The 18313-nt window shown below is 37.6% G+C and overlaps 2 protein-coding genes across 3 annotated transcripts; one reads left to right on the top strand and one right to left on the bottom strand.

Moving 5' to 3' along the window:
- Positions 1-5647: 5647 nt before the first annotated feature.
- On the bottom strand, positions 5648-8390 carry LOC113057675 (proheparin-binding EGF-like growth factor). Its single transcript, XM_026225133.1, has 6 exons — positions 8183-8390; positions 7416-7622; positions 7089-7293; positions 6840-6995; positions 6665-6755; positions 5648-6571 (listed from the first exon to the last, which is right to left on the bottom strand). Exons 1-5 carry the CDS (start codon positions 8223-8225, stop codon positions 6683-6685), a joined length of 684 nt encoding a protein of 227 aa, XP_026080918.1. The 5' UTR covers positions 8226-8390; the 3' UTR covers positions 5648-6571; positions 6665-6682.
- A 1140-nt stretch (positions 8391-9530) lies between these two features.
- LOC113057674 (RUN and FYVE domain-containing protein 1-like) lies at positions 9531-18086 on the top strand. Of its 2 annotated transcripts, XM_026225131.1 has the most exons (17): positions 9531-9839; positions 12073-12246; positions 12374-12491; positions 12595-12696; positions 12824-12947; positions 13028-13089; positions 13222-13357; positions 13487-13588; positions 13865-13981; positions 14411-14578; positions 14667-14764; positions 14965-15084; positions 15994-16123; positions 16219-16313; positions 16610-16658; positions 16920-16997; positions 17076-18086. In XM_026225131.1, exons 1-17 carry the CDS (start codon positions 9566-9568, stop codon positions 17214-17216), a joined length of 2088 nt encoding a protein of 695 aa, XP_026080916.1. In that variant the 5' UTR covers positions 9531-9565; the 3' UTR covers positions 17217-18086. The 2 variants fall into 2 exon arrangements, with proteins under 2 accessions (XP_026080916.1, XP_026080917.1); XM_026225132.1 differs by lacking the exons at positions 15994-16123; positions 16219-16313; positions 16610-16658; positions 16920-16997; positions 17076-18086 and having other exon boundaries at positions 14856-14993.
- Positions 18087-18313: the final 227 nt, after the last annotated feature.

The raw sequence follows: 18313 nt of genomic DNA, 5'->3' as shown, positions 1-18313 counted from the left end.
CACTCCTTATAAAGCATGTTGATGATTCTTGCCATTGCTACGTCTGTCTTTGTTGTAAAGCAAAGCTTTTACAAGAGAGCAGTGAGCTCACCATATGAAAAATCCCCTCGTAGCATTCCTCTGGCCCTGACCACAACTCCCACCTCTCTGTGGCATGCTGTTCAGAAACCAGACAACACACAAATCAGAGCGTGAGACTGGTCTTTTTAGCACCTGATTCAGGCTTCTTAAAGGGATAGTCTTGTGTTGTGTGTTTCTTACAAAATGTGATGCCATTCATTGTGTACTTGCCCCATTAGCTTCCATTGTAAGTGCATTTTTTTCTATCTTGTTTTTAATATTGTTAGTAGTGAGGTATAAGTTGCAATCACTTTGTGTAATTCAGCCATAACTGGCACCTAATGTGACATTTTCAGAAAGACATAACCTGGGTAACCATTTAAAGTCAGCATGCTCTGCAAAACAGTGGCTCATGGAAGAGTCATTCTGGCAGAAAGGCATGCACGCTTTAGCCTAATCCTGCCCAACCGCATTCACCGGAAATGGGAGGCTGTGAGGGGGGTGGAGGCTCTTGTTTAAATGTGTGAGTCAAGTGCAAGACATCCCTCCCTTCTGACTGAATTCTGCAATGTGGTAAAAAAGGCAATGCTCAACACAAGCCACAGCCCTGGAACACCATCAGATTCCCAATGGTTATTGATAGCATCCACTGAAAAAGCAACTGAATTTGTTTGTGCAGGAGCTGGAGCAAAAAAGAGCTGGCTTCTTAGTCATTTTGTCCCATCTCGGCTCCACCCAGCGTTATCATATCCTCTCCTCACATTTGACATACAATCCTGCTCGGACCCTCCAGGGGATCTAAATAGACGGGTGAGAATTTAATAACGTGATAAAGATATACAAGTGTCTGTCCAGAACCATGAGGTCACAGTGAAAGAATCTAATGGCAGCTCATGTGAGCCAACAGGACAGAAGATGAAGTGGACTGCTGGCTCTCTAGAAGAAAGATAGATGGTGCATCATACAGTTGATGTTTATTTAGAGTTAAACCATGAGACATTAGAAGTGTGACCACTGTAAACATTCAATTCATATCCATAATCCCTGGCCATGTGTCCATCCCCTCAGATTACCATGCGCTATGAATAATAAGACATTAATAATTATATATTATATGAATATGTATTATATCTATATAAAAATTATATAAATATTACAATTATAATAATGTCATCTATAATGTTTAATGATAATAATAATCTAACATTTAATAATAATAATTATTATATTTAGTGGTGTTTGTGATATGCCTTTCGAAACCCTTATTAACATATATATTATGTATTATATATAGAATATTTTTTCATCATTACCTTATAATGAGTTTTTTCCTCAAAAATAAGTTATTTTTAAATAATTACTCATCTGTCCTTTGCAATATGATAATAGTAAATATCCCTGAGCTACGTTTTTATTTTTGTCAGCCATTTAGAATTTTGTATATAAATATATATACACACACACACACACACACACACACACACACACATACATACTCATACACACACACAAACTATTTAAAAATAACTGACAACAAGTAACATCAAAACCAGATTGGTTTAAAATGTTCTTAATCTGTCCACTGTAGCAGAAAAACATGCAATTTTTTTTTTTACCCTTTTTTTTCCCAAACCACCTACATCTCCCTAACATTATGGCATGTAGTTTATATTCTTGCTACTATAAGTTTTTGAGCCAAAATTCTGCAAATGTTCAGACTAGATTCCTTTTGAGCTGTAAATAGTGAATGAGTATTTTACTCTGCTCTTTAGGCACCTTCAGCATTGAATCACAATGGCTCTGTCGACAGCTCATCCATCAGAGCTTATGTTTTACTGGTAGAGTGACAGTGTGTCCAAATCTGCAGCAGCTGCTCTTCTGTGCTGCCAGAGAGTCATTAATACACAGCACGCACACCCTGCTCAACACAGGTGAGTGAGTGAAAACAAACACCTAAGACACAACACATTCTCAAGATATGTATAAAAAACCTTTAGTCTAACACATTCTGGTGGCCTAATGAGATCCCCAACTGTCAGTGTGCGCACTTCCATTGTACAATGGAAATGAGCCATTGTTACAGCAGGAAACACCTTGCTCAACAAATAAGTTTTGAGAAAAGGCAGGTTTTTACCATCAAACAATAAATGCTACTCAACTGAGTCATCTTACACAACTAGTGGAGATGTCTTAAAGGCAGAGCCACAACACGAAATGTCTGAGTGTATGTCAGATCAAGTTACCTAGCCTATATATAACGCTTTATACAACATAGATTGTTTCAAAGCAGATTTGATTTTTCTGATATTTCACTTTTTTTTTTTAAAAAACCTACTTTTGCGAACTACTCCTAGGTTTTTAGCCAGATCTGAACCAAACCAAATCCATTAAAAAAATGAAAATAAATGGCCAGTCCCTGCGAGATGCAAGCACAACGGTCAAATATGTTCATCTAGTGTGTATTAATGTAGGAAAACAATGGAAAAGAAGGGCTGTGAAATGGAAAAATCCTCTGGATACAAACATTGCTTCGGTTCCCTGGGATAAGGGAACGAGCATAGCATTGACACAATTATGGGGAAACTCCTGTTTACTCTGATGCTGAAGCCTGATTTGTTCACATTCGTACAGCTGCATGAACCAATGGCACTTTAACTCGCCAAAATGGGAGGAGCCTACCTCTACATTACTCAGCTCTGAGAGCCATTTAATCTGAATCTTTCTACTGAAGTGACAGTCATCAATTTGCATGCAGCCTTATAGCATGGCAGCCTACGCAACACTCGTTCCTTTATCTCAGGGAACCGAGGTTACGTTAGGAACTACAGAAGGCTACCACCATCATGTTGCTCGAACCGACAGGACTTGGTTCCCCCTTAAGGTTGGAAGGAAGGCTTTTTTATGGACAGAAAAACCGCCATCATCTCGAGGCAGTTGCGCTGCTAAAGGTTCGACCAGGAGCCGGACCCCGGTCTGCCCTCAGTTCCCTAACCTGAGTTGGAGGCATCTGTTGTGACCACCTTCCTTCTGGAGGTCAGTCCCAATGGGATGCCTGATTGAGACAGGTGAGAGATTTTCCAAGGGGCCATGGCTTTGAAGCATTTGTAGGTTAGCCTGAGTTGAAAACATCACAGGTTCCATGCGTGGGATGGGACATGGGTTTTGAGCCAGTACTGAAGGGGCCTCGAATGTTGAGCAGGACCAGAGGAATCACAGAGAAGGTGGTCGACATGAGGCAGAGCATACTCAGGAAAGCCCTGAGGGGATGTGAAGTCCCTAATTTGAATGACACCACTAGTTGCTCAACAGTCAGGGACTGTTCTGGCATAATCCATGCCTGCACTTGGGCAGAATCAATACCTGTCTCCAGAAAGACCACTCTGGCTCTGAGACATGGTTGGTCCAGGTTGCTGAGCAGCAGCAACCTGTGAATGATGAGTTCCCATTCTAACCTGGCTAAAACAAGCCAGTCATTAAGGTAGTCCAAAATATGGATTCCCATCTGTCTCAGAGGGGAAACAGTCACGTCTATGCACATTGTTTGGGGCCATGGACAGTCCAAATGGCAGGACTGTGTACTGATAGGCCACTTCCTCAAATGCAAATCTAAAGGACTGTCTGTTATGTGGGGCTATCTGTATGTGAAAGTAAGCATCTTTCAGATCCACTGACAGAAGTCCTCAGGACATACATGCGCAAGAATTTGTTTCAAAGTTAAAATCTTGAACGGCCATCTTATAAGTGAGTAATTCAGATGCCTGAGATTGAGGATGAGACTGAACTGTGCTGGGTGATGACATCACTAATTCAGCAATGAACTGACTTTATTGTCCTCTTGCACTATCAGTACACATTTTTCCAATTTAACACGGTAAAGCTTCTTTTGCACAATCTGTATTTTATAAAGCACCAAATAAATAAAGGTAACTTGACTTGGCTTGACTTATATAGTGGTCAGCTCCTCGCCTTTTGGTGGGATGACACACCATTGGTTCGTGCAGCTACACAAACTTCAAACAAACAAACAAACAAACAAATCAGGCTTCATTATCAGAATAAACAGGAGTTTCCCCATAAGAGTGTTGATGCAATGGGAGTGACCATTTGAAAGGGAGCTAGCGTTCACACAGTTTTCCATTGCATTTTCCTCATTCCTCTTTTTTTTAAGCAAAATCGTGCTCTGTGAACAGTGTTGATGTTGCCAAATTCATCAGTTATGAAACAAAATTAATTAATCTATAAAGCAGCTCTACAATATTTTCATCATCCAGCTCAAATGAGTTCAAGTTTTGTTCTCATACAAAAGCTTCAGTGTAGTGATCGCGTAAGAAAGAAATTCACTTTGCTAGTATTTTTTACAATTAATTATTTAGAAACAGTGACATGGTGACTATGACATAGTATTTTCATGTAAAACATGATAAAAAAAAATAAATAAAAAACGAATTAAACAAGCCAAAGTAGCAGTTGCAAAGAACCTAAACTCCATTAGGAGACAAAAATACAGAAAAGAAGCTTGAAGAAACTGGGTTCAGTGGATGGATCGGTTCTGCTTTAGTATGTCATCATAATCTTCCTGAATTATGAACTTTAAGCTTGACATACTGCCAGGGTGTGTCCCAAACCCATATGTAAAGAATTCCCACCAGATGTGGCAGAGTTAGATTTGATATCTCATAAAGTATGAGAATGATGTCATTCCTAAAAGAGGGCTGTCGGCCACCCAGCGTGTGATGAGCTACCCTTATCCCCTGCCAGATCGGTCAGCTGACCACACTGTATCCAATTACCCAAAGCTGAGAGAACTTCAGTGAGTATAAAACAATAAAAATAAAATGATAAAGTTCAGACTCGGAAAGCATTTCTTCAGATGCCCCTATATGAATAATGTCACCCAACCGGAGCTTTACAACCAAACAGCATGATTCATTCATTCAAGCAGACAGGAGCTGTGCGGAACAAGCTGAGCTTGTTAATGCATTTTGTGGAAGTGGTTTGCCACAGACGTTTAAACATTGGTTTGAAACAGTGAAGGTCAAAGGTTATAAAAACCAGCAAAAGATCTGAGAGCAACTTCAAATAGCAGAAGAAAATGAGCTCTTTTGTGTGTGTTCCTCTTTTAAGTCTGCCATGGGTCCGGTTTTATAGATCAGGAGAAGAAATTTTGGTCATTAGGAGTATAAAATTCTGAAGGCGTGACCAAATGCACAAGTATTGCAATTTTCTGTCAAGGAAGTGCAATTTCATGTTGATGCAAGCAGATAATGCAAGGTGAGAATTTGCAAGTGATGGGTGTGTTTGTGAAAGTGTTTATTATCGATGTAAAATGGCCACAATTCAGATCACATGCTCAGGATACAGGTGCATGTCACATGAAAGACATCTTTGGAATTGAAAGGAGGCGGACTAGACTTTTTTTATGCCAAAATTTAGACGTTACAGTTTGTGTGTTGCTATTCCAGTTTTCAAAAATATCTTCAAAATGGGAAACCGGTCCGAACTGCTCTCATGAGGAAATGACTCATTGCATCACACTGGAATCTTCCTCCTTGGGAAAATAATGTGCTTTAAAATAATTACAATAACCTGGTCTTTAATATAAAGAGATTTTATTATTTGCCTTAATTTCTTGTCTGAGCATTTTAAAATACTCCATACATACAATGTAATATATGGGGCAGGGTTCTGAAATTAAATAAATAGACAATTGACTAATAATTCACATTTCTTAATTTGCACAGTTCAATAACAGTATTGGTGTTTTACTGGCCAAAAAAAAAAAAAAAAAAACCTTGAAATATGACTGTTCAGAAAGTTTGCTGAAATCTACATTCTAACACTGAGATTTACACATTAAAAAAAAATATCAAAATGCATACCATTGTAATAAACTATTATTTAAATTTTCAGTATGCCATTGTTCAGTTCTCACTTACTGAATAGAGACCGACTACTATTGCTTTTAATAAATAAAATATTACATCAACATACAACAAAGAGGCTTTCAAATATGTTGCCAGTGTGTTAGGGCTGGACAAGGTTGGTCTAAATTTAAATAAATATTAATAGATATATATACATAAATAAATAAATTATAGCATAGCCAGCAACGATTAAATACACAGTGCACAAGACATGAACAAAACATCTTATGTGTAAGAATACTTTTTTCAGGCAGAGCTTCTTCAGTACTAGAAAAAACCTTGCCTCGAAAACTCAAACTAGATTCCCAACCCCGAAGAGTTCCTTCTCGTTCCGTATTGAACAGCTCGGTGTAACTTCCTGACCGAGTCGGTCTGTCTATCAGAGTTCCAGTTCGTGGCAGGTTTTGAGGTCTTCTGCGATCCATTTAGCGAGTCATCCATGAGTCAGGCCCTTCACGGAGGTGCCACTACTCTTGCCAAACAAATGCGGTCACTCTATCCTCCTCTCCCAGCACGCTGTGCCCGCTGATCCTCACAACATTCAACTTTGCCACTTCATTTTGAGGTAGAATTTCCACACGGTTGCCCTGAAATAAAACAAGCACGCATATGTCAGGCAATTGAATCAAATCATGTTAGATGACTTTATGCAGTATGTACGGATGGATGACTTCACTCACCATTCTCTCCGGTCTCGTTTAGTGGTGTGGGGCGGCTCCCAGTTTAACTTTCTCCTCATTTTCCACATTATATGCACCTTGCTTGTGAAACCTAAAATGACAAAAATATTGACATTATGATAAACTGCAGATACTAATTGCTTCTAGGATTTAAAGGGCGAGATTAAATACAAACCGGAGTGCCAGCATCAGTCCAATGATGGTGAGACATAATGAAGAGAGAACCACAGCCACCACAGCAAGGGCCGTCGTGCGGCTATACACCTCGCCATTCTTCTTTAGCTCCAGGGAGAAAAGGTGACATCGCTCTCCTGAGTAGTCTGAGTCACAACTGGGAGAAACAAACCCATTGGTTCTCTTAAACAATTAAACGATAAAACAGTAACAAAAGTTACAGGAGAACTGGTTTAAAGGAAGCGCTTACATGCAGGAGGGCCTCTTTAAGTCCCTGAGATACTGGCAGGTTCCGTGGATACAAAAGTCCTTGTACTTTTTTAGACATGGATTCCTTTTCTTGCCTTTTCCCTTTCCTTTTCCCTTCTTTCCTTCAAACCCGTTCCTCTTCGAGCCTTCAAGTTTCTCTGCATTTAAAACTGCACTTGGGTCTTTGGGTTTTCTTGAAAATGCAACTGTTTTGGTGGGTAAGAAGAGGAAATGCAGAGTTATTCACACTAAAAAGCTACAGCAGAAATGGAAATAAAATCTGTGACAAATTGCTTATGCGCCTCTGTTGTAAGTCACTTGAGATTACCTAATGGCCCCTCGTAAGCCCCTGAAAACTCATCTTCCTGTTCATAGTCATCGTAATACTCGTCTTCCTCCTCATACTCCACTTGCTTGTTGTCCACGGTAGCTCTCTTCTCATTCAGTGCCTCCAAAAGATCAATTACAGCTGTCTGTGCAGGCCTCTCACTTTCAAACCGCTCTATTGACGCACCGCTCACTGATGTGACAGCCACTGAATGGGAAAACAGAGTGAATAGACATTAAAAATTAATCAGTCAGGCTGATTGATTGATTATGTTTATGCAGTAGATTGCTGACTACATTGTAAATAAACTGGTCTCAGTTCTAATTTTTTTAATCTTATTTTTATCTCGAGGCTGACATTCAAATAAGCATGTTTTTTTTTGGTTTACTAGTAATAGGTTGTGCATTACCTAAAGCCCCTAGAGGGTGCAAAGGGACTCGTTTACAAACATTTCGCATGCACAGACACTGAGCTAACGAATGAACGCATGAGACAAAAATAAATCTATCCCAAAATATTCTTAAAACAGAATGACTGAATTACATTGTTGACCATTAATAGATTCACTGGCAAATCTGAAGTTTTCAATGGTAAAGGTCTGTTGAATATGAAACGTCATGTTATGAATTTCAACAGAATCTAATAGTAAAAACTAAGCTTTTTTGTTTTTCAATCAGAAAAGTAATTTTATACATAATATAAAACTAGCACAGGGTTGTAATGCGACACCCTTCAGCAACAAGCCATGGTCTGTCAGTGATACTCACCAAAGGTAACGGCGAAAAGACGCAAAACAGTTAAAAACTTCATATTTTCCCTTCTTTTAATGACGACGATAGATTCAGCTGTTAAAAATAAAATCCTTCCCGCTCTGTTAATTCCTTTGGAGCCAGCGTAGATCGTTACTTCGTGTCTTCGGGTGTTACTTTGTTACTGTGAGCGTCTCTCGTGCGTCAAGGTTAAAAAATCAGCCGCGTCTCAGTGACAGCTATTTAAATATAACTGTGGCCACGCCCCCTTGTTTATCAAGATAAAATCCTTTGATGTTTTATAAGCTGTTTTATTGGTCTATACCTCTTTCTACTTTTTCCATTTTAACCCTCCTACTATGCTAAAGATCTACACTCACCTGTGATCATCTGCCCTGTAAACAATTAATAACGCAAGACTTTTTGAATGGAGCACAAAGGGTGCTTTTGTCTTTATCATTTTTATTTTCTTTTCCATTTATTTAATATTGATGGAGTAATTTTTTCCCCCTAGCTAACTTCACTTTCGGCATTTCATAATATCTCCCATATTTTTTTAACAAAGTGTATATTATGGCATTAGTAAAGTAGGTAGATACAATTTTAACTTATTTCATTAATAAACTACCATTGTATTTAAAACAGTCAGGCTAACATTTAACATTTTCATATGATAATGATATGAATGTTTTAATGAAAGTTATGGTTCAAAACACCTGTATTGAAGCAAATAAAACAGATTCAGATTTTGACTAATTATGTGATTAAATGAATGAGAAGATGTATGAACAAACATTAAATTGATCATGGGTTGAAATCTAACAAATCAGTTATCCTTAATTATTTTTAATCCTGGACATCCTTAACCACGAATGCATTATTTCATAATCACACATAGTGTTACACACACACACACACACACACACACACACACACAAAAGAAAAAAAAGTCTTTCCCTGATTTTGGATACACCACACATTGAACGGTATGGTCAATGTTTCACCATTTAAATAAGCAAAATACCGTTCCTTACTGCCATCTAGTGGAAACACGAACCTCGTACATAGAGAGGCCAAGCAAAAAAAAACAAAACAAACAAAAAAAAACATTCATTTTAAAATTGTTAACCTTTAAAAGGTTTATACTATGTCTGTCCGTGTGTGGGTACGTTTTTCAATCTAGTTGTAATTATTGTAAAAATAAAATCTGTTTTACATATAATTTGATTGTATTTAATGTAAATTCATGTAATTAATAATCTTTCTAATTTATTAAAACTGATTTTTAAATACAGACCTATGTTTTGAAATAATTCGTTCGTTTGACGATCGATATATCTCCCCTAAGCGATCAAAATCGATTGCTCTGGTCTTTCGAGTCACATGTTTTGACAAGTAAACATGGCGGACGAGGATCCAAACACGAAAGTTGAATGCGAAGACGTTCCTGCAAAAGAAGAAGAAACCGAGGCTACGGAACCTGATCAGAATGATGTGGCCGACGAGGTCCAGAAGGACAAACGGGCAGACAGCTCCTGGTCGGGGCCGATTTTGTCGTTTGCTCGTAAAGCGACAGAGACGCTGAGCAGTGGAGTGAATCACTACAGCGCGGGGTTAAAGGGATCTGACACATCACAACACAGCCCTGACACCTCAGACCCCCTGAAGACAGGAGGTATGACACCTGCTCATCACTAGAATATTTAAATATAGGGAGAAGAAGTTAACTGACTGCGCCCTACTTACTAGGACAAGTAGTCAATAACAGAATTAACAAAAAGTACAACGATATTTCCATATTTTTGGAAATGCTATCATGGTATTGCCACTATATTGTATATAAATATACGTGCACAGTAGTTTTTTAATCCTGCACCCACAACGTAAATTGGTACGTCATGGACGTGAACTTTTTTTTAATTCAACATGAACATTTCACGTTCAGATAGGCACTAATGTATAATGGAAGGTGTGTATTTTTACCATAAAGTTTAAATAAATGTATAAATATTATATACAATATATTTTTTTGATGTTTACTTAAATAGCCCCGTGGGAAACTACAGATAGCGCATGTAGTGTTATATCTTGTAGGTTTTCAGTCTTTTAGATGTCAGCTAACTGCGGCCTTGAATAAATACCCAGTTTTGGTCTGATAGCAGTTAATATTAAAATAAAAATATGGGCAGTATATTGTGTGATAAGTATTTAGTTATAGTTCCATTATATCTTTTTTCAACTTATTAAACTTGGCTGGGTATTATCTTTTTTTTTCAGTATTTAATTATTTATAATAAATTAATTATTTTAATTATTTGTTATTTAGCCCATTTTAATCGACTTTCAAATTGTGTAATTCTTATGTATTTTTATTTAATAAAAATAATAAATGTAGTTTATTGTATTTGTTGTTACTTTTTAATAAAAACAATCTTTTTAAATTTACTTTAATCATATGTTAATTTTATTTAATTATTTTCTTACACATTTATTTTCTAAACTTTTCTGGGGACTCCCAGCTCTCCCTTGCATCTCACTGGGGTGCAAGACCCCAGTCTGAAAACCCTGTCATGCCTGACATGAGAAAATAAAATTGCGTGCGTATTTTCTTGATGAGAAATATGAAACTGCATGGGTAAAAAATTATATAGCATATTGAAAGTATAAATATAAAAAAATATGACATGCCAAACTACAGAACACTGCGGAAACTTGCTTGAAATGTTATGTCAGCTGCTATATAAATACTATGATATATTAATAAATGAAATATTCTGTACTATCATAAATGACAAATAACCATGATGTTATCTTTTGATAACAGCATTGTTCCACCAAACAGTGCAGCTTTGTTGTAACCGAGATCTGTAAGTGCACCATTCAAAATAATTTAAAGGTCCAAGTGATTGCATCACACAGGTTAGTGTATTCATGAGCTCAATCCTTGCGACCACTATCTGGCCATTATCCATTGTGATTAGGATTTCGTGAGTATAATAAATGACTTAATACAGCCAAAACTATATGGTGTAGAACATTTTAGTAACCTACAGTACAGACCAAAAGTTTGGACACACCTTCTCATTCAAAGAGTTTTCTTTATTTTCATGAATATGAAAATTGTAGATTCACACTGAAGGCATCAAAACTATGAATTAACACATGTGGAGTTATATATGGAATTATATGCATAACAAAAAAGTATGAAACAACTGAAAATATGTCATATTGTAGGTTCTTCAAAGTAGCCACCTTTTGCTTTGATTACTGCTTTGCACACTCTTGGCCTTCTCTTGATGAGCTTCAAGAGGTAGTCACCTGAAATGGTCTTCCAACAGTCTGGAAGGAGTTCCCCGAGAGATGCTTAGCACTTGTTGGCCCTTTTGTCTTCTGTCTGCGGTCCAGCTCACCCCTAAACCATCTCGATTGGGTTCAGGTCTGGTGACTGTGGAGGGCAGGTCTCTGGTGCAGCACCCCATCACTCTCCTTCTTGGTCAAATAGCCCTTGATGCCTTCAGTGTGACTCTACAATTTTCATAGTCAATAAAATAAAGAAAACTCTTTGAATGAGAAGGTGTGTCCAAACTTTTGGTCTGTACTGTACATCTTTGGCTTATTTTGTGGTATAATTGCAAGATGTGATATAATTGTGTTGACTGTTACAGCATACATGAAAGAAATAAATGCACCCGCTTCCTGACGCCGAATATTTTTTTCTCCAGCAGTAACTTCCCCTCAAATTCATTTGAAGACTCTTTAATCGTTATTAAGTTACTTTAATACTTAAGTCTTTGTTATGCATTTACACTTAATTACACTGCCTCACCAGTTACACTAAGCGACAGTGAGCCGATTAGTCCTGCAGATGCCACAGGATGTGTTAGTGTTCATGCATCTGTGTTGTCCAGCTGTGAAGGATCCCACGGTGGTGGAGAGGTCAAACCTCCTCAGCATGATGAAGCTCAGCATTAAGGTTCTGATCCAGTCCTCCCTCAGTCTCGGCCGCACGCTGGACTCTCAATATCCACCTCTGCAGCAGTTCTTTGTAGTTCTGGAGCACTGCCTAAAACATGGGTTAAAAGGTGAGATGTGAGGGAATAAATTCTTATTTATTTGTTCTGATTTTGCAGATGCAGCATGACCAGTTTTGTGGAATTAACCAATTTTATGGCCTAAATCCTGCATGTGCATGTCTCTCCTCCTGTGCAGTGAAGAAGACTTTCATTGGTCAGAACAAGTCTATCTGGGCTCCTCTGGAGTTGATAGAGAAACTGTGCCCTGAGTCAGCTGACATTTCCACCAGTGTGCGGGATATGCCTGGAATCAAGTAGGCTCCCTTCGAAGGCATTTGTCTTGGATTTAATACCCTGTTTGAAACCGTGTAAGAGAAGAGCATGATTTGGTCTGCATGAAGTTCTGTGTTGTTTCAGGACAGGCCTCGGGCGAGCTCGAGCATGGCTGCATCTGGCTCTAATGCAGAAAAAAATTGCAGACTACATGAAAGAGCTTATAAATAGAAAAGACCTTCTTGGGTAAGAGCAATTAAATGATAGAAAAATGATCTTTAATATTTAGACTCTTCTACAGACTTTCTTTAAAATCATACAAAATACAGTACTGTACTGCTAATGAATTCTGGGCTTCCCAATGTAAATTCAGGGAGTTTTATGAGCCTGGGGCTCTTATAATGGAGGAGGAGGGGACTGTAATCGTAGGGATGCTGGTGGGTCTGAATGTGATCGATGCCAATCTGTGTGTGAAAGGAGAGGATCTAGATTCCCAGGTGAAACATGTAGCCATCCAAAGTATGTTATCAGATGTGCTCCTTGACAGTGACGCTGTACACTGACTTTGTTTCTGCAGGTGGGCGTCATTGACTTCTCAATGTATCTAAAGGATCCTCAAGCAACTGAGACCACACAAGAGTGAGTTGGTGATCATTTAGCAAAGATCAAGCATTGAATCACTTGTTACATGGCTAGAAACAAGTATTAGAAGTATTACTATACTTCTAGTTTAGTAATGTGGGCTTTTTCTGATTCTTTAACCGCTGACAGTGATTCAAAAATGACAGCCATTCTTGACCAGAAGCACTACATAGAAGAACTGAACCGCCATCTGAGCTGCACGGTGACGGATCTTCAGGCCAAGATGGACTCGCTGGAGAAGACCAACAGCAAACTCATCGAGGAGGTGATTTTTATGGACTTTATTATGACCTTATGTTTTGCATATTTTAATTTCTTGCTGATAAGTCATGCACATTATTAAATACAGGATTCAAATGGGAAAATATAGTTATTTGATGTCTTTTGTGTATAGCTTACAGCAGCCACAGACAGAATCAACGCTCTGCGTGAAGAGCAGGAGCAACTTAAACAAGAAAATGCTAACATTCTCCAAACTAGTCAGAGGAAAGAGGAGGTGGGATTTGCAACAGAAATGTTAGATTGCAAAAACAATTTGTATGTATAATAATTTGAAAAAATCTGCATCCACTATTCGCTGGAACATTTGCTAGAAGAATTTTGGAACATCTTAAGCCAAGACTTAAATGGCCAAACATAGGCCTGGATGTTGGTTTATTACTAATTAATAAAAGCATGCCGTATTTTGTCTTTCCAAAATAATGTTACCTGCCGTCCGGCAAGTTTTATTTTTTTACTAAACAAAATTTTACTCACTTTGGATTGCTTTTAGGTGACTCTGCAAGATAGTCAGTTAGAGCTAGAAACATATCGACAGACGCGGCAGGGTTTGGATGAAATGTACAGTGTAGTTTGGAAGCAGTACAAGGAAGAGAAAAGAATCCGGCAGGTAAGAATGTAAAATAATTCAGCTCTAAATGTAAAATAATTTACCATTTTCAGTCTGGATTGTATTGCATAATATTAAAGGGATAGTTCACTCAAACAAGAAAATATACTCGCCCTCATGTTGATTCTTTCTTCTGTTAGACAACAAAATATATTTCGAAGAATGTGGGTAACCAAACAGTTGCTGGTCCCAATTTACTTCCATAGTGTGAAAAAAAATAATAATAATAATTTGGGCCCAGAAGCTGTTTGGTAACCCACATTCTTCAAAATATATTCTTTTTAAGCTCAAAGAAAGAAACTCGTAGAGGCTTGGAACAACTTGAGGTTGAGTAAATGATGACAACATTTTCAAACAGAATGCATTCATGTAAATCTAGTATTTTATGGAGCCAGTCAAAATATCTGCGTGAACTGTTTGGCGAATCAGGAGCTGCAAAAGGAGCTGGAGCTGCAGATCGGTTTGAAGCAGGAAATGGAGGTCGCCATGAAACTCCTGGAAAAGGACACTCATGAGAAACAAGACGCGCTGGTCGCACTGCGACAACAACTAGATCAAGTCAAGAATCTCAACTTACAGATGTTCAACAAAGCACAGGTGTTACATCTGATTATCTATACAACGTGAGTGGAATAGGATTACCTGTAAGCAATTGAAACTTAAGTCTTCTCGTTTAACCCACAAGGAGTCTGACCGAGTGGCCCAGAAAAAAGAGGAGGACATGGAACGACTTGAAAAGAAGATGATTCAGATGGAAGCAGCCATGAAGGAACTAGAGCAGAGGTGCCAGAACAATTCAAGGAATAATTCACCCAAAATAACTGATCATTTACCCAAACCTGTATGACTATCTTTTCCTTATGGTCTTTGGAAGAATGTAGGAAATAATTCATAATGGTTTGAAACAACATGGACATCAGAGAGATGTATGAATTGATTTGTACTTTTTCTAAACGTAATAAACATGAGTATTTGCACCTTAGGCTTCAAAATTCAGAAAATGTGCTCAAAAACACGGATGAAAGCCAGAATGAGCTGAGATCGGAGATGAAGGGGAAAGTGAATGCTCTGCAGAAGCGTCTCACTGACCTCGACACACTCAGGTAGTGTAAATCGAGCTTCTAGAAGATTGATATTTTGAAAGGGGAATATACACATAAGTGTACATTTTGTCATTAGTTCTCATACACATTCAAGTTGTTCCAAACATGTATGCATTTCTTTCAGCTGTTGAACACACAAAAAATGATGTTTTGAAGAATGTTGGTAACCAAACAGTTCCATGTTGTGGGGTAAAAAAAAATGATAATAGAAGTCATTGGCTACTGTAAACTAACATTATTCAAAATAGCTTCTTGTGTGTTCAGCAAAAGAAACTCATACAGGTTTGGAACAAGGAGAGGGTGCGTAAATGATGCCAAAATTTTCATTTTGTTTTGTGAATTATCTCTTTAAATTTAATACAACTGTGAAGCATTTGTTTTGGGTTTACGTTTACTGTTATCATCACTTTAGAAATCTGTTCCTGCATTAAAATGATTTTTTAAAGAAATTGCATTAATAAAAAAAAAAAAACAAATAAAATAAATAATGTATTCTCACACTTTTTTTTTGTTCTCTAAAAATTAATTTTTGATCAAATTTAAGTAAAAAAATATATTTTAGGGTCCAATTCTCACCATTTACTAACCATTAACTATGACTTTTGCCTCAATTAACTCCTTGTTTGCTGCTTATTAATAGTTTATAAGGTAGTTGTTAAGTTTAGGGTATTGGGTAGGATTATGGATGTCATGCATTAAATGTACTTTATAAGCACTAATAAACAGCCAATATGTTAATAATATACATGCTAATAAGAAACTAGTTATAAGTGTGAATTGAACCGTGTACTAAAGTGTTACCAATTTTTTTTAAATGGGAGTAACAAGCTAAAAAAAAATTGTGAGGGGGGGGGTCATAAAGATTTTTATTTTTTTTATTTTTGAATGTTGTTGTGGCTCTCTTTTCAGGGCAGGCCTGGAGTCGGAGCTTAGTGTGGAGAAAGAGCAGCGTCAGAGCCTGCAGAGGGAGCTACACAGAGAACAGGACAACAGCGCAGAGCTGCGCACACAACTGCAGCAGCTGCAGGGCCTGCAGACGGTCAGATATTCTGCAGCTTCAGCCAGGAAACTAACCAGTACAGTCAGAAGTTTATGTATTATGGTGTTAATAAATGACTGCCTTTGTTTCCACAGGAGCTGCTTGATCTTCGACAGGAGAAGAAACAGCTCCAGCAGCTGTGTGAGGAGCAGGAGCAGGCTCTACAGGAGATGGGCCTTCATCTCAGCCAGTAAGACTCCTCCACTCTCGTTCTTCTGATATTTCTGGAGAATGACAGCTGCCTTCTGTAGAGCTGCTTTGTAGCTGAATTGAGTTTGTGTTATAATTGTTGAACAACACTGACAGTCTTTTTAAACTGAATTGAATCCACACTCAACTGACTTCAGCTGAGTAATGATGCTATTGTCCATTTAGAACGTTTTCATTTCATAACTAATTCTGCTCTGAAACTGTATAAAGTGCTATATGAATAAATGTGACTTGATATCACACGCTAGATGTCTTGAACTAAAATGCTGCTTTCAGATCCAAACTCAAGATGGAGGACTTCAAAGAGGTCAACAAAGCCTTGAAGGTAAAAGAGCTTCATAAGTTTACCTTTTTTGTGTCCATTTGCATTGCAAATCTAAAGATCCCTTGTTAGTATTGTTTGCCAAATATTTCTTTTTTGTTTTATACTTTGCTTTGTAACTTTTCGTACACGGTTGTTGTGATATCTCACCATCATAATAGTGCATGGCAAAGGTGTAATAAAATAGACAAAAAATATTTTTGTTAAAATTGCTAAAATATATAAATTTTGATAATAATTATGATTGTCGTATTTGTTTTCCAGGGTCATGCCTGGCTGAAAGACGATGAAGCTACACAGTGCAAGCAGTGCCAAAAAGAATTCTCAATCTCTCGGAGAAAAGTGAGTGATGCTCCACTCTGTCAGTCACTATAGCTCAGTCCTTTGGAAAGTAACTGTACTCATTTTTTCTGTTTGAAGCACCATTGCAGGAACTGTGGAGACATCTACTGCAACAGCTGCTCCAGTAATGAGCTGGCTCTGCCCTCGTACCCCAAACCTGTCCGCGTATGTGACGTCTGCCATTGCCTTCTGCTCCAGAGGAGCTCCATCAGATCCTGACAGCACTCAACATATCTGCTGAAACTACAGGCCACCTGTATTAATCAAACTCTCAGTCTCCTTGTTTATAACACTTACACATACATTTCTTGTGGCACCGCTGGTTTCCGTTTGACTGAGACATTTGATTGTTGCAAAATCATATGCAAAGTTTCTTTGACAGGAAAATGCTAGGAGAATTAGAAACTAACATTAATCTGATTGTATTTATAATGATAGTCTCCATTTTAGGGAGAGCACTAACACATATAAGCCTTTCAGTGGTTCATCAAGAGTGAATACAGAGGATTCATATTTCAAAATAGGACCGAATTAAGTTTGTAATGATTTTGTAAATTCTGGTAAGTGTTCAGTTTTAATTTGAATAATTAAGGAGCATAGCATTTCTAAATTGTAATCTTTATCACAAATTATCACTAATTTTTTGTGCATTTAATCTGTGCATGTCATACAAAAACACACCACTATCAAAGGTAAAAAAAAAGTGGGATCAGTTCCTGTTTAAAGTTGAAAGGAAACGTTGATCATTCATACAACCATTCTTATATATGAGTTGAACAACGTTTTTATGAACACCTTTGTTCTGCTGATATCATGAATGACGCTCAAAAGTCTGTAAGTGAATTTTCGTTGTCCAAAGGTGAAATTACATTTATAGTATGCAAAACTTTTTTTGCTAATGCCAGTCAAAAAAACATTTTTATACAACTTTTTAAGGCTCTCGGAATACAAAATTTCTATTTTAGATTGTATGACAGTTTCCTGTGTTGTACCTTCTTTTGTCTCCTGTTCTGTTCATGAAGCTTTAATGAAGTTTCTGAAGATTTTATAGAATTGTGTACGGTTTAATAAACACTGCCTCAAACTATTCATCCATCTGTGAAGCCATGACGCATCAGACAATTTGTCCACTAATCTGAAATCACAGCTGACACATTGCATGGGAAAAAAGCGAATGCAAAGAGTTACAAGCATCTTAATGAAGCCTGTCACCTTCCCACCATGCTTTAAAATAATTAAACAAATATTTTTCTTCTAAACTTAAACACTCTCTTTCAGCTACCGGTTTAGATTAAACATTAAAGGAGTAGTTCACT

This window comes from Carassius auratus, chromosome 39 (genome assembly GCF_003368295.1).
Source record: "Carassius auratus strain Wakin chromosome 39, ASM336829v1, whole genome shotgun sequence".
NCBI lineage: Eukaryota > Metazoa > Chordata > Actinopteri > Cypriniformes > Cyprinidae > Carassius > Carassius auratus.
This window is presented reverse-complemented; position numbering and strand designations above follow the sequence as displayed.

Excerpts from the sequence above, each read along its gene's own strand:
- LOC113057675 (XM_026225133.1), bottom strand. The coding sequence starts at position 8,225 with ATGAAGTTTTTAACTGTTTTGCGTCTTTTCGCCGTTACCTTTG. Across the intron at positions 7,294-7,415 it reads GGCTTACGAGGGGCCATTAG|TTGCATTTTCAAGAAAACCC; the intron begins GTAATCTCAAGT and ends CCACCAAAACAG. Across the intron at positions 6,756-6,839 it reads GGACTGATGCTGGCACTCCG|GTTTCACAAGCAAGGTGCAT; the intron begins GTTTGTATTTAA and ends TTGTCATTTTAG.
- LOC113057674 (XM_026225131.1), top strand. The coding sequence starts at position 9,566 with ATGGCGGACGAGGATCCAAACACGAAAGTTGAATGCGAAGACGTTCCT. Across the intron at positions 13,589-13,864 it reads CTAGTCAGAGGAAAGAGGAG|GTGACTCTGCAAGATAGTCA; the intron begins GTGGGATTTGCA and ends GATTGCTTTTAG. Across the intron at positions 15,085-15,993 it reads ACTGACCTCGACACACTCAG|GGCAGGCCTGGAGTCGGAGC; the intron begins GTAGTGTAAATC and ends CTCTCTTTTCAG.